This window comes from Indicator indicator, chromosome 11 (assembly GCF_027791375.1).
Source record: "Indicator indicator isolate 239-I01 chromosome 11, UM_Iind_1.1, whole genome shotgun sequence".
Lineage (NCBI taxonomy): Eukaryota > Metazoa > Chordata > Aves > Piciformes > Indicatoridae > Indicator > Indicator indicator.
In genome coordinates this window covers 29,980,928-30,006,032 of record NC_072020.1, presented here as the reverse complement: position 1 = coordinate 30,006,032, position 25,105 = coordinate 29,980,928, and the positions used below count along the sequence as shown (strand labels likewise).

Genomic DNA, 25,105 nt, shown 5'->3' with positions numbered 1-25,105 from the left:
ATTCCTGATCCAGGCTAGGATGCCACTGGCCTTCTTGGCCACCACACTTCATTTGAAATTACAGTCCTTGTATTGATCACTGCTAGTATTCCATCAGAAGCTTATAGATAGTTAAAAGCTTTCCTAAATAAAACACAACTTTACAACTCACTTTAATCTATGTCTAAAAGGCTTTAATTGCCCAGAACCTTTACCGAAATCTCCAAACTATACATAGTTTTAGTGAGATCTCTTGTCTTCCATAAAAACAAGCAACTCAGCCTATACTTTTCCTGAAATTCTACATGTTTACTATATATGAACTTAAAGGTGAGGTAATTCCTTCTAGAGGATGCCTTCAAATACCTTAGTGCTAATTCCATATATTTCTAACATACTGTTGCTAAGAACAACCATGGTAAGCAGTCTTTCTGAAAGTATTGCTTTCTGTTTAAGAATTAAAAAAAACTAACCACAAAACCTCAGTGAACTAAACATCCTTTCACATGCAAGACGTTTTCCAATAAGGAGTAAAGCTGCCATAATTTCCTCTAGTGTCTATCTAACATTCTTTCAAAAGCAGGATGAGCCAAGAGGCTTGAGTTCTGACACTGGAATTATGTTTCCAGTTCACATTGAACAAAATAGACATATGCATCAAGGCTACCTCAACACAGTATGTGATAGTTTAAAGCTAAGTTCCTTAGCTTAGTGTCCTAATTATAAACAAGAATAGGAACTTTCTTGACATCTGTGAGTAAAAAGTAAATAAAATTGACAATTAGATACAAATGAAAAATACTGATATGTCTGTACAACTCCATTGGTTTGCTAATGAGGAAAAAAGGGAGGTGCATAAACATTTCTGTCTGGTTTTGCTTCTTCTCTTTGATTTCTGCTTTTGCATTGCTCCCTTATCTCTTTCCTGATCTTCCACTGGTGTAGATTGTGTCTGTGAGGTACCAGCAAAGGGAAGAAGGGGGAGAGGGAGAGGGGAGGTTGCGAGCAGCCCCTGGACTGCCCAGAGGTGTCTGGAAACAATTCAAGAGGGTCCTTGTGTTGTTTCTTAATTTTAAATATATGTATATACAATTCGTATGTATTCATTGCATTTTGTATGGCCAGATTTTTGCTTGCTTTGTAAATACAGCTTCATTCTGCTTCCAAACCTTCTGAGCTAGCCTGGTGACTTATTTAATTCTCCAACTTGTTGGGGGGGTCAATCTCAACCCACCACACAGCAATCACCTCAAAGTCAGCTCTGACATAACGTGTATTCAAGGCTGTTCTCCAACATTAAGACTCGAATAGTGTAACTTTAAAATGCAACAAGGCCCTTAAAAACATATATTCCGTGTACATCATAATACACCACCACACACAAGAACCAGTAAACTCATTGCAGAAACTGTACCTGCATATTTTCTCTCAAATCCGTGGCATCTCGAATGGGCTGGAGAGCATTCTTGAACACTTCATCTACTGTTTTAATCCATAATGTTCTCATAGAAGCATACTCCCTCGATTTCTTGCCCTTCCTCACAGAGAGGCCCCGCTTATGAGGTTTCCCACCACCCCTGCGGTTAGTAATGGCCACGTGCACAAACAAGGAAGCGTGTGCTAACGTTTCACCAGTTAAAGACTGCAGAGGAACGTGCCGATAACCAGTCTGTAGACACTCGAAGGGAATCGTGTACTGCCCGATAAACTCATCCCCAATGTAGTCATCATCCAGGACTACAAAACGCACCATAGCTAGTTCTGGCAAATTTATTTGAAATTCAAAGCTTTCATCAAAAATTGGATTATCTCCATTCTGATGCACAGTTTTTGTCCTTTGCTCTGCACAGTCAGCAGGGATTCCATGTATTTCAACATAGACATAAGGATCCACCACATCGCCTTTGGCACCCGATCCTTTGGGCTTAGGAAAGTTTTGCCCGCTAATTATTTTAATATGAAGCAGCTGAGGTGACACTCCAGGCACAGTGTCTTTTGTATTTGCACTGAAGAAGGACACTTCCTCCCTCATGATAGCAGGACGAAGGACATAGCCACAGTTTCCATTTTGTCGAAACCAACCAATGTTAAGATCCATCATTAAGCCAGGCGTTTGGAAGTTCATCGCTACGATCTGACAACCACATTTCCAAAAGTCCTGGGGATTCATATTACTAGAATCAATCCTCATAGGACTGGGGAAAACTCTCGCAAGGAAACGTTTGTTGTAATTTACAAAGTCTCCTGGGTTTTCGTTGGCGTATTTGCTAGCGAGCACTTCATTAAACGAGCACACTTCCCAGTACTTCTGGAGCTGAAAGGAAACTTGAAATTCTTTGAACTGAACAGATTTACATATGCTTACCAACTCGGAGAGCTCTTTGCAGAGTTGAAATCGTTTCCCCGTCATCGAGTTTTGCTGCTCTAGTCCCTCTTTCCCCACCCTCTGTGACATTTCTGCTCCTTCGTCTTCATCCGTAACATCTCCCTCTAGACCAGAACAATTAGAGGAAAGCTTCTTTGCTTTAATTAGTATTTTCCCTTTAAGTGATTCTGGGGATGGAAGGTAAGACTCTTCAATGTTTGGAGACTGCGTATGCAGTTTGTCCCCCAAAATTTTCTTCATGTGTTGTACCATCACTTTCTGCTGCTTAATAGAGCAATGGTTTTCTAAGCACAGAATGAGAGGGTATTCCGAAGCAAAAAAAGCATACTTGTTAATAATGTCAATCACGCTGCGGAAGACAATCTGCGAGGTCATCGTATGCCCTGTGTAAATCACCGGCTCGTTATCCGGCCCGTCCCACACGTCCAGCTCCACGCTCCGGCAGCCCATCTTAAGAGCGCGGATGTAACCGGTGATGTCGGAAGGCCCACGAAACTGATCCTCTATCAAGTATGTGTTATGGGAGGAATTTATAAAATAATGAGACAAAGGCTGCTTCATGTCTTGGCAGACTTTTTTGTGTTCCGGATCAAATATGTGGCAGTCCGGCGAAGTAAGGTAATTTGTAAACCCATCTATAGAAAGGCAGCCCTTCTCCTGGCCCTCTTTGGCTGGCTCGTATTTCTGAATGATTCCAAGGCTTATTTCATCTGTGACGTGTGCCATACCCTGCTCTGCTTCTAAAAACATCATGAGGTCCTTGGTATCTAGGAACTCCTTATTGCTTGAGAACTGAACCAACAAGAAATAGATTTCAGGTCTGGTACAAAGCTCGTGAAACACTTCGATAAACTCTTCTTTTGTTACTTCGGTACCAGTTTTTTCCTTGGATCTATGTAACTCCTTGAACTTCAGTTCAATTTTATTAGATTTTAAACCAGGATTTAAGTCCTTTATCAACTGTACAGCGTTACACAGGGGTATATGTCCTGAATTATCTACATCAGACTCACTGAACATCCGTGAAAGCCATGAAGTCCGCATATTGTCTTGAGTACTTTCTATCATATCTAGAGTGTGTTTGCCATAAGAAATCAGGTATCTCAAGCCAGTAACCCAAATGTTTGCAATGTCTGCTGAGTTAGCAACAAGATCTAGTGACTCATAGTTTTCCCCATATATAATTGAAAACGCACAGTCTTCTGAGATCTGGTCATATATCCCATTGCTGCGAAAAATATCTGTGTTTTTACCTGTTCTCACTTCTTTGATTGATTTAATATCAATCTTTGCTTTATCAGAATCCTTTTTTGAAGGTTCCCAGCGAAGAGACTGCATATCTGCATCCAGAAGGAAGTATCGGTGATACACCCTGGAGTTGGATCGAATCTTTTTGAGCTCAGAGCCTTCAACCATGGCGTTGATACAGTCACTTGCACTGCTGATCTTCTTCTCAGTTGGCATGCTGCTAAATGACACAGTCTTTTTCCGTTCTCGCTTCTGTTTCGTACCATCCTGGTCAAAAAAAGAGGGGTAGGGGAGGAAAAAAAAGACAAGAATTAGTACAATTTTGTTCAACAGTGAAATAGGCTTTAACTTAAGGGTGAAAGTTCATCATCTGTGCAATGACCAGAAGGAAGGAAATTCTTATTGGAATCATCACAAATAAAAATACAAACAATGGCTTAATATTTGTTCTTGGCTTACCATACATAACGTTCCAGGATCCTATTTAGTTATAATTAAACAAAGCAAGTTTTAAAAGATAAGGAAATAATAATCCTGTATAAATGCATTTTATCAGTAATAAGTATAGAGTATCCTGGCTTGTATTAGAAATGCTATGTCCAGCAAGAGTAGGGAGGGGATTGTCCCCTTGTACTCAGCTCTGGTGAGGCCAAACCTCGAGTATTGTGTTCAGTTTTGGGCAGCTCAGTTCAAGAGAGATGTGGAAGTGCTGGAGCCAGTGCAGAGCAGGGCAAAGAAGCTGGGGAAGGGCCTGGAGAATAAATCTGATGAAGAGCAACTGAAGGAGCTGGAAATAGTTAGTGTGAAAAAGAGGACGCTGAGGGGAGACCACATCACTGTCTACAACTACCTGAAAGGAGGTTGTGGAGAGGCTGATGCTGGAATCTTCTCACAGGGAATTAGTGATAGAACAAGAGGGAATGGTCTCAGGCTGTGACTGGGTAGGTTTAGACTGGACATTAGGAAAAAAAATTCCATGGAAGGAGTGGTCAGGAATTGGAATGTGCTGCCCAGGAGGTAGTTGAGTCACCCACCCTGGATGTGTTTAAAGGTGGTTTGGATGTGGTGCTTGGGGATATGGTTGTAGAGTATGGCTATCAGTTGGACTTGGTGATCCTGAAGGTCTTTTCCAACCTGAATGTTTTTCTGTGACTCTGTGATACTGGGTCCCTCAGCCAAAGTGGGAGGAAGTAAGCTTTCCTCTGAGTCCTTATACAGTCCTACAGAGATGGCTGAACTTTGTCAGTACAGAATACAATGCTTTAATACCTTGCTGACAAGGTCCTCACAAACACCAAAGAAATAACACACAATTGACTACATAAAATCTTTTAGACTTGGTCCTAATTCTACAAGGTCCTCACGAACACCAAAGAAACATTACTACACAATTAACTACATAAAATCTGTTAAGACTCAGTCCTAATTCTACATGTACAAGACCTTATCAGCACTTACTACACACAGCTTCCTTCCCTCATGCACCCATTTGTGTTTGTCCCACAGACTGCCTGGAGCACACACATTCCACCCCTGCACTAGGAAAACAGCCACATTAGCCTCAGAAGCTACACTGAAACACAAGCAGCTGACTGGAGCAGATGTAATTCACTGCAAGTTCTGAGTTTCAGAAAATGCAAATGAGTCAGGAGGGAACTGTCTGAGAGGATTAAAGGTTAACTGGTTCCAAAGAAGCTGCATATCATTAGGAAGAACTTGAATGGGAAAAGCAAGACCTGGCCAGGAAGGGAAGCAAAAGTGATTCACTTCTGCTCTTACTGCAATAACCGAGAGGTCTAGGTTTACTGGGGTGGGGGGAAAGGGGGTGGCATTTAACTACCTCTATTTGCTGTTGGTATTAATTCAAACTAGTACAAATAAACCAGTAACAGCTGACCTAATTACAATCAATTTCATGAGAAAGAAGTGAATTTAAGAAACCTGTGTGCTTCAATTATCTTCATTTTCTGATTTGGAAAAAAAAATATTGTGGGTTTTTTGTTCCTAAAAGCACTGTGTGTGTCTTTTAGTCTGAAATAACAATTCCATGAAATAATCTTTTTAGGTTAGACACCCTATTTAGAAGTGTTCTTCCTATACTCCAGTACAGCTTTAAAAATTACTTTTCCTGTTTTATATAAAAAGAATGTTCGTTTTCCCTCTAATAGTTTTCCATTTGAAGTATGTTCCAGTGCAAATCAGCATTACTTATATGGCAGAAAGGAAAGGAAAAGAAATTTTTAATGATTACTATGCTGAACAGATGTTCAAGTAAAACCCATCCATTACAGAATGCATTTCCAGTTCAGGGCATATGTGCTGTATGTTTCATTTCATTAAATTAAAAATGCAGAGTTCTGGTTTGTAATTTCATTTATAAGCATTCAAAAAGCCTTTCACTGCAATCAATTACTAGTAAAGTAAGCAGACTTAATATTTGCTGTTCTCTGTTTGAGAAAATTAATCAACCATACAATTCTTACACCTTTAATGACAGCAGAATCTGCTTTACACAAGTTCTCAAGAGAGCAGTAAAAGTGAACAACCCTGCAGAGGACTGTTTAATTTCTAATTCCAGATCAAACACCTCCAGTGGATACCAATGACTGGTGGAATTGCATTACATATAGTTGGAGCATAAGAACTGCTTTCAAACAAAAGAAAATTTGCTTCATTGAAAAAGAAAATAAATTTTATAAAATGTGATTTTTGTTTACAAATATTTTTGTTTCATTTTGAGCCTAGCTTCTTGCCTGGCTATTTGTTTACAGCTCCTAACCTGAAAAAGTGGCAAGGGGCAGCCCCACAGAAATAAGTACTGACATTACTGAGGAGTATTTTAGGGCTTGGAGTGAAGTGTGTCAAAACTCCAAAGTGGTCCAGATTTCTCAGTCACAGATCCAGGAAGTGAATACACTTCTTGAACTGTTCAGGGAGAGACAGCTGATAGATAACCTCCTGATGCTAGAACCATCAAGGCACAGGAAGTACAACCTTGCCTGGCTAGGATCAGTATTAACCAAACAGAAGGAAGGTCTATGCCTTTCTCTATGATCAAGATTGTGTCTGATCAAAGACACTGAACAGCAAGAAACAAACAAACAAGAAAATCCTGCCATTTCTTGATGTCATCTGATGTAAATAGGTCCACCTGAAGGCAACACCATTCCCAACTTATTACTTAGAGCCTGAATTGGAGTTTACACATGCAGATCAGAGGAATAGTTCAATCAACCATCTGCAAGATTATTTTGCTCGCCTACCAGATGAACTTGAAGCCAGTTTGACCATATTCTGCATTTCTGCAAGGTAAAGAAATCTCACCACTTGGCTTATTCATAGAAAGCCTTTTGGCAGTAGACATCACTTTCTGAATGTGATGACTGTGAGGACAAATTGTAAAATACTCCTGTGAGTTTCCAACAACTCTCAGCTTCAGAATAACCTTCATCCAGAGATCAATGATCCTGAACTACCAGACTGCTTCTGTAGTCCCCATCCTGACATGGCAGTCACAATCAATCCACATCAACAGAAGAATTCAAAGGATATTTTCCCAAAGACATAGGCCAGAATTATCTGCCTGTCTGAATTACCCACCTGTCTGACGAGAAAAAGGAAAGAAAAATCTCACTCATAATCTGAGAACAAGCTGTCTGTACACAGCTTGTGCACAAACTCTATGAAACAGGTTTTTGTGAATCCCAGACATATTGCCTGGCATGGAGAAAGAGGCAGATACATTCTACTACATGATGTGGAGTATTTCACCCCAAAAGAGGGGTGGCATTCAGGAACTGGGTCAAGTCTCTAATGGCCTTAAGTCTGTCTTGAATCAAAAAGGTTGGCTCATCAGAAAAATGTATAAATCTTAACAAACACAGGAGTGATTACTCAGCATTCATGAGACAAAGTGCTCTTGAAGGTGTTCAAGATGCTTGAAATGAGACTGGCTCTACAATGCAGATGCAGAATTCTTTCCACGGCAGGATCTCTCACGCATTGAAGACCATGTCAGTCTTCAGGCTGTAACATAACTCAGGACTTCCCTTGAAGAGTCCCTCTTCTTCATAAGAAATTTACCATTGAAACCAGAATGACCATCTCATCAATTAATTTCCTAAAACTGTGTGCCACATCCAAGGTCACCTGCAAGATGTTTTGCAGAACAGACCAGAAAAATAAACAAAACTGTTGTGAAACTTTGCTAATAACCATTACAGGTGACAATAGTTCAGCTTCTCTAGGAATAAGGTATCTAGCAGTTGAAAAAACAGAAATACTCCCAACTGACATCTACCTCACTTAAGAGGCAGACACTGCTGGAGAAAACAGCTTAAAGGAGCAAACAGGGACCAGTATCTCCATGATAACTTTTTTTTTTTTAAATGAGTCTCAAGGTACAGACAAAGAAATGTGTTATGTTATGTGACTAAGAGACAAAGATAGCACTTTCTACAAAACAGAATTCTGGAGACCACAGAGAATCCTGAATCAAAGCCTGAGCAATATGCACATCATTCCTGAACTGCAAAGCTTTTCATATATGCAACTTTATGATAAAATTACTTAGAGAGCAATTCCAATAACCACAGGTGCTGATAGAGACACTGCCAGAGTTCAAACAGAGATTTCATAATGTAATCACAGGATCACAGAATCAACCAGGTTGGAAGAGACCTCCAAGACTGAGCAACTCAACATTTTTCTTGAATTGAGGGGCCCAGAACTGGACACAGTGCTCAAGGTGTGGCCTAAGTAGTGCTGAGCACAGGGGCAGAATGACTTCCCTGCTCCTGCTGGCCACACTATTCCTGAGACAGGCCAGGATGCCAATAATAACAATAAAAATTAAATAATAATAAATAATAATAAATAGATCAGGAAGACAGAGGAAACAGTAAATAGTGCAAGGTTTGTAAATATGTACTAAAGGAAAAGATGCAGAGTGAAATTTACAACCTGTAAATGCCCAAGTGAACCATACCTCAGAAGACACTGTTGGGAAAGCACAACTTCCAAAAACCATTCAAACCCAGAGTTAGCAAGAAGTTTAGGTATTGTTTTGTACAATGGGATCTCAGGGAAGAAATTTACAGCCCAAGGCAGAGGCTTGCCAACTGCAGAGGCTGGAAGCAGAAGGCTACCTCAGGAGCACTGTGCAGGGTGGTGCTGTGGTCCTGCCTCTCTCCACAACTAAAGCAGCAACCTATAGATTTGATGAGGTGGTTGTTCTGTCTGCATGTAGCCCCACTCATTTTGGGACAGAGGACTTCACAAAGGAAAACAACAGTATCCACAAGAGGAAGAGGCAGAAGGACAATTTTTAGAGCACTTGCCTGGGAAGTGAAAGTGCCTGATGTCATTATTCCAGAAACGCTTCACTTGGTGACCTTGCATGCAAAACATACAAACAGAGCATGCAGCCAAGAATTGAACGCTGAATTTTCCCCTCTCAGAGGAATATTCATCTCCCTAGGTGACAGACATGTCCTGCTGCTTCATGCTTGTGCTCTAACCATGCAAAACCTCCGTTCATGTTTGTCCTGGTTTAGAGCCGGACAGATCCTCTCTTGCCCCGAGAGGGACAGAAGAATGACACTCACACAAATGGACTGGAGAGTGGTGGGAAGTTTAAATGGAAAAGCAATTAGTGTTTTACAGAAACTACAAAGCATAGTGGCAAAGATACCCCAAAGCATACAGAGTCCCTTACAGCACACCCAAAGGCTTCCCAACTCTTCCCTTCTCCCCACCTGAGGGTATACCCAAACCCCCCAGGGCTCTTTCCACCCCTCTCCCCCCACTGCCAGGCTGGTCTCAGGCTGGCCAGGTCTGAGACTGCTTCCCTGCCCCTTTCTCCTCCTGGCATTAGGCCTAGACAGGCCTTGAGATACTCCCCCACCGTTACCTGATAGGGAAGCATCTCCCATGGGAGCAGAGAGGGAAGAACGAGGAAGAGAAGGACTTTGTGATGGATTGATAGGGTGTAGGATTCATGGGTAGAAATACACTGATTCCTGTGTCCACCTGATTGGGTTGGACACTGGGGACACCAGAGCAGGTGTAACTGTTGTGGCAGTAACAGGAGGCACCCAGCCTGAACTGCCACAGTGTTTATACATATCAGAGGTCCAGCCACAGGGTGGATGTCAGCTCCATCCTAGGCTTGTGGCTAGCCTATGAAGGGCTGCATGCTTGAAGATCTCCATGCAGAAGTCTAGAGATCAGTCACTCAGTGAGTAGGTGAGTGCTCTGCCAACCAAGCAACTACACAAATACAGAGCATAAAACACCCCCCTTCAGCCCCAACACCTCACTGCAGGGTTTTGATTGTGCATGGCTGAGCTCTCATAAATTCACAAGAAACTCACACACCTTGCAGACAGAAAGTAGTAGTATGTAAATAAATCACTACTGGGTGTAAAAAGGAAAATAATGATAATTCTAAACAACCCCATTGGAAAGATAAGGGACTTAAGATTTAGTCAGGAAAACAATCTCTCTCTTCTCGCTTCTTCACTCCGGGAGATACTGACTTTGTGCTTCTGCTGGCTTCTGCTTGACCTTGGCTGCTTTGTTTTGGCTGAGTTCTAACATCTCTGCTCTTTCTCTTGTCCCTTTGTGTACAGGGGGGTAAGGGGAAGGACGGGAGGGAGAAGCTGTTGCAGCTCCCCTGGTTTTTGACCAGGGGGTCCTTGTGCTGTTCATGAATTGTAAATACTGTGTATTTGTACATATTCATTACATTCCATTGTAGAGTGTAGTTTTGCTTATAAATGCAGCTTTCATTTGCTTCCAACTAAACTGGCCTGGCAAATTTAATATTGGGGGGAATTTTCTACCCCACCACAGGGGCACAGAGTCTACAGGAGCTGCAGTCCCAAGAATGCCTGCTTAGTTAACCCAAACAGGCTTAGAAACAAGTTGGATGCTGAGCCATTCAACCTAGCAGAGACAGCAACACCTGCACACGTGTTGTAACAAGACTGCTATCACACAGAATGTCTCTTCTCCCAGGTAACGAGAGGACACAGGCTCAAGCTGTGCCAGGGGAGGTTTAGGCTGGATGTAAGGAAGAAATTCTTCCCAGAAAGAGAGGTTGGCCATTGGAATGTGCTGCCCAGGGAGGTGGTAGAGTCACTGTCCCTGCAAGTGTTTAAAATAAGCCTGGATGAGGCACTTAGTGCCATGGTTTAGCTGATTGGATGGTGTTGGGTGATAGGTTGGACTTGATGATCTCGAAGGTCTTTTCCAACCTGGTTAATTCTGTGATTCTGTGAAGAGCTTTTAATATTGTTTTAATTGCAAGTAAGCTGTGAATAAAGGGACATGTTTGTGCATGTGAGGGCCAATGTTGTGGCAACACACTGAACAATTACTGGTGAGTTGGTGAGAACACAAGGCCATGAATAATTTTGGCTAATATTTTTTTTTTTAAAATCACACTATTCATGTCATATAGGATTAAAGCTGGTTTAGAAGCGATTTCATGTACATCTGTAGCCCAGAGCTGCAATACAAGCTGCTACTTTATCACAGGAACAAGACACTCTAATGATCTTCATGATGCACATAGAGTGAATTACTCTTCTGACACAACACCACTCATTGATGACTTGCTTTTAAGGCACATGTGGTGCTCAAGGAGCCAACCTGAGTATGCAAACTGCTTGTCTTCATCAAATACAATTCATCAGCAACTGCAAAATCACCTGGCTTAACAACACCATGTGCAACATAAGCCCGTTTCAGGAAGTGGTTAGTTTAAAAAAAAATATATATATATAAAATTTAAAAAAATGGATGCTTTGTTTATTTAATTGAGATTCCTAGGCATTTGTTTCCTCAGAACCCTGCAAAACAAAACCCCTGAAGTTTACAGATTTTCTTTTTACTTAAGAAAACATTCAGGGATGGCTATATATAGTTAGGTCTAGTCAAAGGAAAAAAAACCCAAACCCACAGCTATTTAAGGTAGTATTTTAAAACATTTTATTTCTAAATGCATTTTAGTACAAAATATTGTAATTTCAGCAATTTGTCCTTTGCCAAGGGTTCACCTGTGCTTTTACAGACATAGAACAGTAATGAGTTACAAATACAATGCCAGTATCATATCATACTTCTCTTTATAACTAATTTCACTGCAAAAACAGTTAGGGTTTTCTTCATAAAAAATATCTTTAACAGATATGGCAATAACAAACAGGGCCATTTGGGTTTGCAAACACACACAAAAAAGAAATTCCTTACTGTGTATAGGTTGCCTATGTACAACTACCAGCTCATTCCAAAACATAACTTACAGTAAGTATTATAAAAGAAACTCAGCAAGTTTTTGTGTGAAGGAGTCAGTAGAAAACAGGAGCAGTTAAAGGCAGAGTGAGAGTCTTCTTTGGAAGGGGGCTGAGGGTCAAGAGGGAGGGGACAGGCTCTGCTCAGTTGCACCCTGGGATAGGACAAGGGGCAATGGATAGAAACTACAGCACAGGAGGTTCCACCTCAACATCAGGAGGAACTTCTTCACTCTGAGGTGACCCTCAGCACTGGAACAGTTCTCCCTAGAGAGGTTGTGTAGTCTCCTTCTCTGGAGACTTTCAAGGCCCATCTGGATGTGTTCCTGTGTGACCTGTGCCAGATTCTCTGGTGCTGCTCTGGCAGGAGAGTTGGACTCGATGATCTTCAGAGGTCCCTTCCAACCCTTAACATCCTGTGATGCTGTGGGGAGGGGGAGCAGAAGGAAAGAGGGAAAGGGAGAGGGAAAGAAGGTGGGACAGGAAATGCATTTCAGCATTAGGAACTACATCCTCGGAAGCAGGAGCTATGTCCTTGCTGCACCCTCTCTCAGCCTAATTCTCTAGGAATCAACCACTCGGCCGAGGAACCTGCTGACAGCCACCACACAGCCCCTCTGCTCCAGTCAAGCATCCACGTTCTTCCTTTAAGTTGCCATTACAAGAAGATTCTTACTAACACAGTGACCCATATTCACCTAATGCTTTAACACAGCAGTCCAAAGCTTGCAGAGCATGTGAAAAATCAAAATAAGAAAAAAGTCTCCAGTCAATTAGCAGTTGGGCCGACAAGCCCAAATGCTGCAGAAACAGCACACAGTAAATCACATCCTGTACAGCATTTTCTGAATGGAGCTGCAGCCCCTGTTTAACCCCACACAGCACTCAGCAGTTGTATTTAAGACAAAGTAGAGAGTCTTCAGTTGCAATAACAAGCATTTGGGGAGAGACAAAACATCAGCGATTTGGAAAACACAGGGCCTCCCACTCCTTGTGAATCACTATATTTGAGTTCAGCATTCAAATATTTTCCCAAAGTGGTATTCATGGCATACCTGCTGTTTGCACAAAACTTTTAAGAGAAGTTTATTTTTCCAATGTGTGGTGGGCTGGCCCCTGCCAGACCTAGTCACACAATGTTATAAATAGCCATGAGGAGGAAAGAAAAAAAAATTATCTGCACAAATAACAAATTTTTGCCTTTTTTTAATTACTGAGGGAATTCTATTATTAAAGGAATATTGACACAGGGGCAAGTTGTAGCAGAATACTAAAACAAAAATCATCTATATCATTTCAGATCAGTTAATTGCACAGTTCATGGTACAGCTAAATCAATTCCCTCTTCAAAATACTAATTTTCTGTCCTGTCTCTTCCTGCCCCAACTGCATCTCCTTTCTACCTACCCCAACTCCTCAGGCCTGCATAGGATGACACACAGGAAGTTAATTTACCTCATTGCCTCAGGAAATGAAAAATCTCTTTTCTGCTGAATTAATTTTCTCCGTTTTATCCAGATGAAACCATTTGCCATGTGATCAGGTAAGGATCAGAGCTGGTCAAAATAACTACTAGAAACAGGGACTTGATTAAAAGTGTAAGAACAAAGAGAATTGCTCACTTTTGTAAAGAAATTAATTCAATTCAAACTCAGTGCAGCTGAAATGTTCTGTTGAAATCAGATTCCACACGACCTGACAAGCAAACTGTTATTAGGGAAAACACATCTCTCTTCTTGGTCCATCTCACAGAAGTACATTGACAATTTACTGAATGTAAAGGGCAAGGTATTAGAAAGAACTACCAACTCCATAAAACCACAGAACTGACATTCTCAGTGCTCCTTTGGCTCATTTTGTTCTGCCTCACTTCAAGAGGTAGAACACTTTCTTTGTCCTGGAGAAAGAAAATGTAGAAGTATTTTATATGAGAGAGATCCCTACTACACTGCCTGTAAGAAGGAGCAGAGGGAAAGTCACCTATGGTGTCCTTGTTGCTTTTAGAGCAGGCAATTTAACTCAGTTTAAAACTGTGACTGCAATAACCAGGGAAACAACAGGGTATGATTTTTGCAAATAAAGTCTAGACTAAGGCTTCCTATGTAAGACTTCTTTAAGAAGACCTTATTTAGCCATTTGATCAGTTTACAAAGGGCAAAGAAACCTTTTCTTTTACTTTGTTTTTGTATGTTGCTATCTTAAGGATCCGTAGGTTCTCCAACTCACAGGGGAGCTTTCCATGAACCACTCTGCTATGAGGCAGACACTTCTTCCACTCAGATGCCCAAGACATCCATAAGCATGCTGTCACCTGCTCCCTCTCACTCAGCTCTTAAAGCTGATGCAAGTTGAGCAAGGTAAGAGAATGTCCCAACTCTAATGCTGTAACTCACTGAAGCAGCATGAACACATTTCATGCCTGAAAACATTAACTATTATATTCCTCACTGTGAGTGTTTTTAACTCGTATTGGTAAGTTTTACAATGAGAACTACAAAAGAAATCTCATTTTGAAGATGTTCCTCAGATAAGTGAAAGAACTGAGATTACATGGAGTACTCCTGGATTTCCCAGTTTTAAGCAGGTGCTTTGAAGTTTTAATTCTGAGCCTTAGTTTAAACCAAAATAGAGGCTGACACACCAAAACAGTTTAGCCACCTAATCTTAGGGCCATGGTTTTAATAGCAAAATGCATGCCTGATCTCAAGGATCACCTAATTAGCTTTTCAAAAGCAACACATTAAATCACAGTGCTATTTCACTAGATTAACTCAGCACAAATAAATCCATTTCATGTTTTTTTCAAAAGAAAAGTAAACACTCTGATATTGCTTACTCTGGTGAAAATAAAGGAGTTGTAACTACTTATACTATGTTTGATTTTGACCTAAATTTTAGGAAGTCTGTAGTAACTAAGGTTTCCACATTCTGCAGTTTCATTCTGCCAAGTACATCTCCCTTCTAAGAGTAACTACTGTTGCACAGTACGCATACACAATGCACATAACTTGATAATATTGTACCTGAAGAATATTACAATGCAGTAGCAAAAATTGCATTTGAACAACACTGAGGCATTCATTCATATGTAATTACATCTGCATATCTATGATACTAAAATAAAAGGGGAATTGGTTTCAAGAGTTAATTGACAACTGATGGGGAAAGCAGGGGAAAGAAGGAAAAGGAAAGCAGGGGAAAGAAGGAAAAGGAAAGCAGGGGAAAGAAGGAAAAGGAAAGCAGGGGAAAGAAGGAAAAGGAAAGCAGGGGAAAGAAGGAAAAGGAAAGCAGGGGAAAGAAGGAAAAGGAAAGCAGGGGAAAGAAGGAAAAGGAAAGCAGGGGAAAGAAGGAAAAGGAAAGCAGGGGAAAGAAGGAAAAGGAAAGCAGGGGAAAGAAGGAAAAGGAAAGCAGGGGAAAGAAGGAAAAGGAAAGCAGGGGAAAGAAGGAAAAGGAAAGCAGGGGAAAGAAGGAAAAGGAAAGCAGGGGAAAGAAGGAAAAGGAAAGCAGGGGAAAGAAGGAAAAGGAAAGCAGGGGAAAGAAGGAAAAGGAAAGCAGGGGAAAGAAGGAAAAGGAAAGCAGGGGAAAGAAGGAAAAGGAAAGCAGAGGGAAAGAAGGAAAAAGAAAGCAGAGGAAAGAAGGAAAAAGAAAGCAGAGGAAAGAAGGAAAAAGAAAGCAGAGGAAAGAAGGAAAAAGAAAGCAGAGGAAAGAAGGAAAAAGAAAGCAGAGGAAAGAAGGAAAAAGAAAGCAGACGAAAGAAGGAAATAAAAAAGTTTAATCTCAAAAGAAAATAAGCATCTTAGGAAACTACCTAGACTGCTGTGAGCACTGAGAATGCCAAAGCCTGAGTTATGCTTGGCATGAACGTCCTAAGTTTTTTATTGAGATGGTTACAATTCAGGATTCTGGGCAGCATTTCCAATGGAGCAAAAGAGGAATCCAGCTTTCACAAACTTGGTAAAAGCAAAACATGTATATTTCAGATTGCCATGGATTGAGTTCAAACTGCTGCTGATATTCAATCCCATGCTGCCATCATGCCAGATTCAAAATGAAAGTGCTGGTTGGAGCAAAATATTATGGGGCTTGAAGTTCAGATTGTAACATGAGAGGCTTCTTGTTCTGGTTGCTGCTTTTTCATTTCCAGGTTTGGGATGTTGGTGTTTTTCTCTGCTGGGGTTGGCATGGGACTGGAGAGGAGGGGAGTTGAGTTCCCTGGCTTCTGCTGGTGCTTCTGCATTTTGCTGTGCTTTTCCTGCAAATAGGCTAAGGTAATTGTGCATTGTATTATCTCATTTTTCTCTTTATCTCAACCCAGGGTGTTTTTTGTTATGTTTGGTTGTTTTTTTTTGGGTTTTGTTTTTTTTCTGTGTTACTTTCCCTTCTGTGTTGGAGGGAAGAAGGCTGTTAACCCACTACACAGATCCAAAGAAGGAATGTTTTAACAAAGTTCGTATAAATTACAATTATTTCTGAGAACCAGCAGTTACTATGTACTGTTCAGTCTTACACCGAGAAAAACTGCACTGACAGAAAGTTGTTAAAAGCCTGAAAAGTGTAATAGCCCTGGGTAAGTAAGTAGAAAGTGTCTCAGACTCCTAATTTCTCATGTACTAAGAAATTCTATCTATGACAAACAGATCATTTTAACTACTATAGAGAAGTCAATGTCTATTGTAAGTACTTACTTTTTTCAGCCATCAGAAAAAAGGAATAATAGCTAGATATGCTTTTAGCTTGAAGAGTAACTGATAATGACATAGCTGCCACTGCAGATGAAGGTACTGGAGGATTCAAACAAGTTGACTCGAAAGATTTCAGTACGGCTCAGGAGTCTGCTGTTATCCTTAAAAGCCAGCAAGATGCTCTTTCCATCTACATGCACAACTAGTTGACATCAGCATGTTCCCTTCTTCAATAATGTTTTAAAAACTTGAATGTTATAGCTAAGATACACTTGCATGAACATTTTAACCAAAACCTATCATAGGATATTAGGGGTTGGAAGCGACCTCCAGAGATCGAGTCCAACCCCCCTACCAGAGCAGGATCATAGAATCTAGCACAGGATGCACAGGAATGCATCCAGATGGGGCTTGAAAATCTCCAGAGGAGACTCCACAACATTTCTGGGGACCCTATTCCAGTGCTCTGGGACCCTCACAATGAAGAAGTTTCTCCTCATGTTGAGGTGGAACCTCCTGTGCTGGAGTTTCTATCCATTGCTCCTTGTCCCATCACAGGGTGCAACTGAGCAGAGCCTGTCCCCTCCCTCTTGACACCCAGCCCTCACATATTTATAAACATGCATTAAATCCCCTTTCAGTCTTCCCCAGACTAAAAGCCCCAGGTCTCTCAGCTTCTCCTCATAGGGCACAAGATTAATATGCAGATTACAACAGCAATCATCCTGAAGCTCAATCTCAGCTTTTTTTTTTCTTTTCTCAAGTATTCATAGCTGCAAGTCAGTTCCACTGGTAGATAGCACAGAATTTTTCCATTTCTCATTTCAGGCATAAACAACAATTTGACTGAATTGGCAAAACAAGTAACTTCCGTAACACAGCTGTCAGGCTTCACAGTTTGAAGGAAATATACAGCATGTGGGTGACTTACAAAGATAACACAGTAACTGCATTTTCAACTTTTTCTTCTGTCATTTCAGATGCAGCACAAGCTCTGCAGAAAGCTGCTTCCCCTCTCCCTGTGCTGCTGTTTTTCAGCCTCAAAAGGAAAGACCACAGGAGGACCAGCAAGAGGTGACTGAGATTGCTGGCTCAAGCCTCTCTACCCTTTTGCACTGACATTGGCAAAGCCCTTCCTAAGTTTCCCACAGACATAAAGGTTGGTTCAGTTTTGTTTGGGGGAAGGGTGAACAAGTTCCCTACCCAGCAGGCCCAGACACTATCTTGTCTGACCCACAAGGCAATTTCTGTGTAGATTTGTGCAACCACAATGCGTTGATCCTAAGTTAAAAAGTCTGCTCTTTTTACATTACTTCTAAATAAGCAAAGCATAATTTAGTAAGGCTTAGAAGAAATTCATAATGGTGCAAAACCCCCAAACTTACTTCCTGAAGGTGTTTGGAAACATACAGATGTACGCTGCAGCCCTCTGTTCACAAAATAGGGAAACTGTTAATGTGCCAACCTCTCAATTGTTAACCTTGAGAACCACTTCATCAACCTACCTCTGCAGCTTTCTTAGCAAATTCAACTATTTCTGAATAACTGAAGTTTTTAACTACTAAAAATCACAGTTGTATGTACTTGTATGCACATGGCACGTTTCACACTGGTGCAAGATTTTAAATGGTAGAAGTGCAGAAGAGAAGTAAGGAAACATTTTGAGGGTCATACTGGAAGACAACTTCAGTGCCAAGAAGTTATTTTCAGTGAGAGCTGGAGTGCTCAAGCCCTTCTGCAAGTAACTGTATTAAGTTTCACTTTATGAATATCAGCATTCCTACATTCTGCATGTCACACAGAGCTAAGGGACACAAGAGGACAAAGCTTGTAGCATGTGTGGTGCAATCAAGGTACATACTCCATGTGACAACTGCAGTGACATAATTTAAATACTGAAAAAAACAAATCCAGGAATATGAGAAAGGACACTTTGCCTCAATGCAGCCAAGATTTGTATTTTTAAATGCCACCAATGTAACAAAAAAACCCAAATTGTATTTGTTATACATGACTAATTTAATCAGAAAGCAGTGCAGTAAATTGCCTCTCCTCCACTGTGTTAAGGAAACATCAGGTAGGCTACTTAACTGGCAAAACAACTTTTGCTCACCAAACATGAGCAGCAGATTGACTATGGATGTGTTACGTAATTTAAAGGACTGACTTTTTCACACATCCATATGGATAGTCCCACTCCACCTGCTAGAACAAAGTTGTGACTATACCACACAATTTCACTTTCACTGATGTGGTAAAAAGTTAATTTCCACATGGTACAGCCAATATTTTGTCTAAATTTTAATCAAAATGTCATCTGCTCTCTTGGAAAATTCCTGGTGTCTTTTTGCATCCCTTCTTGTGGTTCAGTATTTTCTGGGAATAACACCGAAGTAAAATTATTGCCTGGAAGTGATTTTGTCCAAGAAAAACATTCACACTGATGAGGAAGAAAAGGTAGGTAATTTTTTTTATTATTATTGTTATTCTAAAAACTATCATTACATCTGCCCTGCAGCTTTCTATTTATTAACTGATTTGATTCATTCCAGTGACTGATGTCATCATTCCAGTGACCGATGACATCATTCCAGTGACCGATGACATCATTCCAGTGACCGATGACATCATTCCAGTGACTGTCTTCAGTTCTGCTTCTCAACTGACAGTAACTGGACTGGTAAACTTCATAAGGTAATTCCAGCAAAAAGAGATGGAACTTCACAAGCTGAGGTGTTCTGCTTCTGCAGCTTGAGGTAAGTTACTTCTTCATAATTAGGAGGGACCACTACCAATATTAAAGCTTCAGTGCCATGAAGAGTCCTTCTGCATAACTCAGTATTAAGTACCAAACACTGGAACTTTTTTAAACTTACTTCTTGCTAAATAAAGATTATCTTACAAATTCTTCAAGTTGCTGCTTCAACTTAGACAGCAACAACAATTAAACAGCAATATTTAACTGTTCATTTCTAAGGAGGACAATTCTTATGAATTAAGTAAAAAAGTATTTATTAGGTTGCCATCCCTCAGCAATCACACAGACAGAGAAAATCTGAACTCAAATATTTTTCTTTGATAACAGCACACTGCTATTTTTGATCTGTTTTCTTTGTTGATTTTCAGATGCAATTTACAGTTGTCAAACAATTATAGGAAATGCACATTGTGAATGCTACAACGCTGCCCTTCTTCCCCCTTAACTCTGTTGTTTAATTATTCATAACAGTTACAAGCACTTAGAAAGGAACACTGAACTATAAATATTTAATACAAGATGCCTGTAACAGAAAGACATGAGAGGCTACAAATATCAAACAGCATAAAAGTATTTCTTGATCCTAAGCCAACAAACAATAAGGTACACGCTCTTCAGGTTTTAAAATTACATAAATGTTCACAGCTTTGACAAACTAAACCTAGCAGGGCATCTGTATACTTTAAACAATTGCAATTAAATAAATAACAGTTACCAGGCAGAGCAACTTTCTCCAGACTTTCCTTATTTTAGAGAGACCTATTTTTGATCATTTGCTACAAGTTTACCTTGTGAAGAAGGCTGTGAATAAGCATCTCTATAGGATACTACTGCTTCAAACAGTTAAAGGATGTGAGTCAGGAGCCAACACAATGAAGGCAATCCCTGAAATCCATTTTCAACAGCAGCACCTTAGCAAGCAGCTGACGATCTTATCAAATTCACAATATAGATTAGAATTCTAGGACTTGGGAGAATAAAAAGTATGCAAGAATTTTAAATATCTTAAACCTTATGACTCTTCTAGATGTGGAGCAGGGCTATGGATCCAGTATGCACTCAGACTTCAGTATAATGCATCCAGTAAAAATAATCCTCTTTTTAATTTTCAGAGCTCGTTGCATTTAACGCTTAGTGTGGGCAATAATTAAAATATGGTAATACTCTAATTGTGTTCTGTGAAGGAAGAGATAATTACTAGTTACAGAGACACAAGTTACTGAGGCTGGAAGAGACCTCAGGAGGTCATCTACCTAGTCCAGCTGCCCCCTGCTCAAGCTGGGTGTGATGGTTTGAAACTGTCTTTTTAATTTTTCCTTGCAAAGTTCAGAACAGAGAAAGTGAAAGAATGTAAATAAGTCACTATTGGGTGTAAGAAAGCAAAATAACGATTGTTCTAAACACTTCCATTGGATAGATAGAAATGTTTAAGAACTATTACCCAAAACAAAGTAGGCACTCTGCACATTCTGCGTTCGGCAGTGGGGGCAGTTGCTGGGCTGTCTGGCTGCTGTTTCTTCTTTTCTTCTGGCTGAAGATAACACACTGACCTTGGCAGCTAAGTTAACAACTTTCTGCTTAACAAACTCTGCTTCTCTGTCCAGGGGGGTCTGGGGGGGAAGCTCCTGGGAGAGAGAGGCCCCTTTGGGAGGGTCCCCTTGGGGGGAAGCAAAGGGAGATCGGTTGTGCTTTTTCTGTTGATTGTATATATTTGTGAATGTTGTGAATTTTGTATATTTGTACATATTCATTGCATTTCATTGTAGATTTTAGACTCTGCTTGTAAATACAGCTTTTCATTTGCTTCCAGACTGAGCTAGCCTGGTTATTGTCGGTGGGGGGGGGAATTTCAGCTCACACCAACACACTTTTTATTTTTGGCGCCCAACGTGGGGCTCGATTGCTTGTTTGATTTATTTCTGCTCAGATTAGGAAGCAAAATGAAGCTGTTTTGGATTCTGAGTCATTCTATTTCATCTATTATCGGTGCAATTGTCTACAGATGGGCCATTTCTTGCATGACAGACAAGATTGTGAGATATGTGGCATATAAGTCGTTTCTTTGGGTTAAGAACAAGTTACTGAATGTTGGTGAATTCTGTTGTGGTCTTATTGGGCTAAGAAGCTATGGTAACTCAACTATGGATCTGCTAGCAGACACATATGAGTTTGTTACTCCTCTTACAACTACAGAGGGTCTTTGGAACCAGTGGTACCCTAGATATCTTGTGCTTGCCTTAATTTTGTTGCTTCTTGGAATAATCATATGGCTACTGATAGCACTGTGTCAAGAAAGACATAAGGCTACTTGCTCTTCCAACTCTGCTGTGAATGTGAAAACCAAGCCAGTAAATTTGGTGGCCACTGTCAGCAGAAAGCGTAAAGGAGCTGCAGGAGGAGATGCAGATGCTGCAGGAGATGGTGCAGATGGAGATGAGGGTCCTTCTACTCAGGGTCCCTCTGTTAAGAAAGATCCTTCTGATGAGGAAGAGAGGGTTAGCCTTAAAACTCTGGTAGACCTCTTGAGACCCCACATGGATGATGGAGATGTAGGTCAGGATGTAGACCCCAGTAGATTAGCAACTGCTGGCAGAGCCTCTGAACTCAAAGAAATTCAACGGAGGATTAAAATAGGATTATGGGGACAGCAACCTCAGGATGATGATGAGGAGGAGGATGACATACAGTCAGCTAATGCACCCAGACAGGAAATTAGACATGTGAGGAAGGATTACATCAGAGGAGATAATGAGCCAGTCCTGTCTTGGCTAGCCAGGTGTTTTGATATGGGAGCCCCAGCATTGGTGGTAGGTGACAAGTCGGCCTCTCAGTTGGGGATGCTCTCAAAGGATACAGGCATAGACAGGCACCTAGGCAAGTGCATTGGTAAAGTTTCTCTGTGGGCACGCCTCCTACTGGCAGTCTCGCTGAGGTACCCCAGCAGAGATGATTTACCATAGAACCCTAAGCCTTGGACCACAATAGCTGAGGGAATCAAGCGTCTGAGAGAGTTTGCTGTGAGAGAAGTAATGTATGGAGATCATAAGACTCTGAATCCTGATGAAATTCCTGTTGGAACAGGCCTTGCCAAAAAGCTCATTAAGCTTGCTCCTCCTAATTATGCTACTATTCTGGCAAGCAGGATTGTGGCAAGAAATTATGGTGGAGTACCTCCCACTGTTGGCCATTTCACTGACCAAATGAGGCAGTTGGAGGATAGTCTTGCACGTACTTCTTTGGTTTCAGCCATTGAAACTCTGTCTGGAAAGATGGAGAATTGCATGAAAGAGCTGAAGGAGGAACTTAAAACCTCTATATCCAACTTGATGAAGGGGGATGATTCTAATTCCTCTTCCTCCAGATGGATACAAGTTTCAGCTGTCAGAAACAGACGTGCTCCAAGAAGGCCATTCCAGAATAGGTCAAACCAAAACAGACAGCAGAGGCAATCACGTGGCAGTATCTGGATAACTCTGCGTGATCAGTTTGGTGAGAACATGAACAGATGGGATGGTCAACCAACTTCTGATCTTTTCAAGAGGTTACGGGAGCTGCAGAGGGGCAGATCCCGAGGTAGCAATACCAGGAGGGTAGCTGTCGCTTCCTCAGTTTCCCAGAACAACTCTGATAGCTCCAACAGTGATCCTAATTCTGGTGCTGGACATTGTGCCAGCTGTACATGTGGAGGTAATCCCCACCATTAGGGGTGCCCTGCCTTCCGCCAGGGGGAGGTAAGGGATAATGGAGATAACAGAATCTATTGGGATGTGTACATCCAGTGGCCTGGCACTTCAAAATTTCAGAAGTACAGGGCCTTGGTTGACACAGGAGCTCAGTGCACCATAATACCATCAAATTATCAAGGGGGAGAATCTATAACTATTCAGGGAGTCACTGGTGGATCTCAAGAGTTGTTTAAGATAGAGGTTGATATAAGCTTAACTGGGAAGCAGTGGAAGAAACATACTATTGTAACAGGTCCTAATGCACCTTGTATTTTGGGAATTGACTTTCTGAGAGAAGGGCGTTTTAAAGACCCTAAGGGTTACAAATGGGCTTTTGGAATAGCAACTGTAGAAACTGATGGAGGAAAATTGAAGTTGTCCATTAGACCTGAGCTTTCAGATGAATCTGCAGTTGTGGGACAACATGAGATAGAGGATGTAAAGCTGCCGGTTGCTTCTCAAACTGTGCATCACAGACAATACAGAACCAACCGTGACTCTTTGGTGCCCATTCAAAACTTGATTCGTCAGCTGGAGAGTCAGAAGGTCATCAGCAAAACTCATTCACCTTTCAACAGTCCAGTCTGGCCTGTGCGAAAGCAGAATGGAGAGTGGCGTCTGACAGTTGATTTCCGTGCCTTGAATGAAGTAACTCCACCCATGAGTGCAGCAGTACCAGACATGATGGAACTCCAATATGAGCTGGAATCCAAGCAGGCCAAATGGTATGCTACCATAGACATTGCTAATGCTTTCTTCTCTATTCCCATAGCAGAGGAATGCAGGCCTCAGTTTGCTTTCACCTGGAGAGGCATTCAGTACACATTCAATCGTTTGCCCCAGGGGTGGATTCACAGTTCAACCATCTGCCATGCAGTGATCCATGATGCTTTGGAGAAAGGTGGAGCTCCAGAACACATTCAGTTCATCGATGACATCATCGTCTGGGGTGAGACTGCTGAAGAAGTCTTCGAGAAAGGTAACAAAATCCTTGACATTCTCTTGCAAGCTGGTTTGGCTATCAAGCGAGACAAGGTGAAAGGACCTGCCAGAGAAATCCAGTTTCTGGGAGTGCGGTGGCAAGATGGTCGCCGTCACATCCCAATGGATGTGATAAACAGAGTCTCCACCATGGCAAATCCCATCAACAAGAAAGAAACTCTGCGCTTCCTAGGCATAGTGGGATTTTGGAGACTGCACATTCCTGGATACAGTCAGATTGTGAAACCTCTCTATGATGTGACTCGAAAGAGAAACAGTTTCCAATGGGGTCCTGAGCAACAAGCAGCCTTTGACCAGATCAAGCGAGAGGTAGTCCAAGCGATGGGTCTGGGACCTGTCCGAACTGGTCCAGACATTAAGAACATTCTGTACACAGCCGCGAGTGACAATGGTCCAACCTGGTGCTTATGGCAAAGAGCTCCAGGGGAGACACGAGGACGTCCTCTTGGTTTCTGGGGTCGTGGCTACAGAGGCTCAGAGGCAAACTACACTCCAACAGAGAAAGAGATTTTAGCTGCTTATGAAGGAGTGAAAGCTGCTTCTGAAGTGATTGGAACTGAGTCACAACTTCTTCTAGCTCCTAGATTGCCAGTTCTGAATTGGATGTTCAAAGGCAAAGGTTCTTCACCACATCATGCAACAGATGCTACCTGGTCTAAGTGGATGGCTCTGATAACACAGAGAGCTCGAATGGGAAATCTCGAAAGGCCTGGTTTGGTGGAGGTGATCACAAACTGGCCAGAAGGCACAAGCTGTGCTAAACCTCCAGAGGAGAGAGTAACTCGTGCTGAGGAAGCTCCTCCTTACAGTGATCTGTCTGATGATGAAAAGAGATATGCTTTGTTCACAGACGGTTCCTGTCGTCTTGTTGGGAACAAGCGGAGATGGAAATCTGCAGTGTGGAGTCCAACGCGCAGAGTTGCAGAAGCGAGAGATGGAGAAGGAGAATCCAGTCAATTCGCAGAGGTAAAAGCTGTCCAGCTAGCTCTTAACATAGCTGAACGTGAGAGATGGCCAAAGCTTTATCT

The 25,105-nt window shown here is 41.5% G+C and overlaps 1 protein-coding gene across 1 annotated transcript in view; it reads right to left on the bottom strand.

Moving 5' to 3' along the window:
• PLCL2 (phospholipase C like 2) overlaps positions 1-25,105 on the bottom strand; it is a 119,012-nt gene that overhangs the window by 43,344 nt on the left and 50,563 nt on the right. Inside the window, exon 2 of the mRNA XM_054384738.1 lies at positions 1,394-3,880. Coding sequence (XP_054240713.1) covers positions 1,394-3,829 — 2,436 coding nt within the window. The 5' untranslated portion in view covers positions 3,830-3,880. The remainder of the gene's footprint in view (positions 1-1,393; positions 3,881-25,105) is intronic.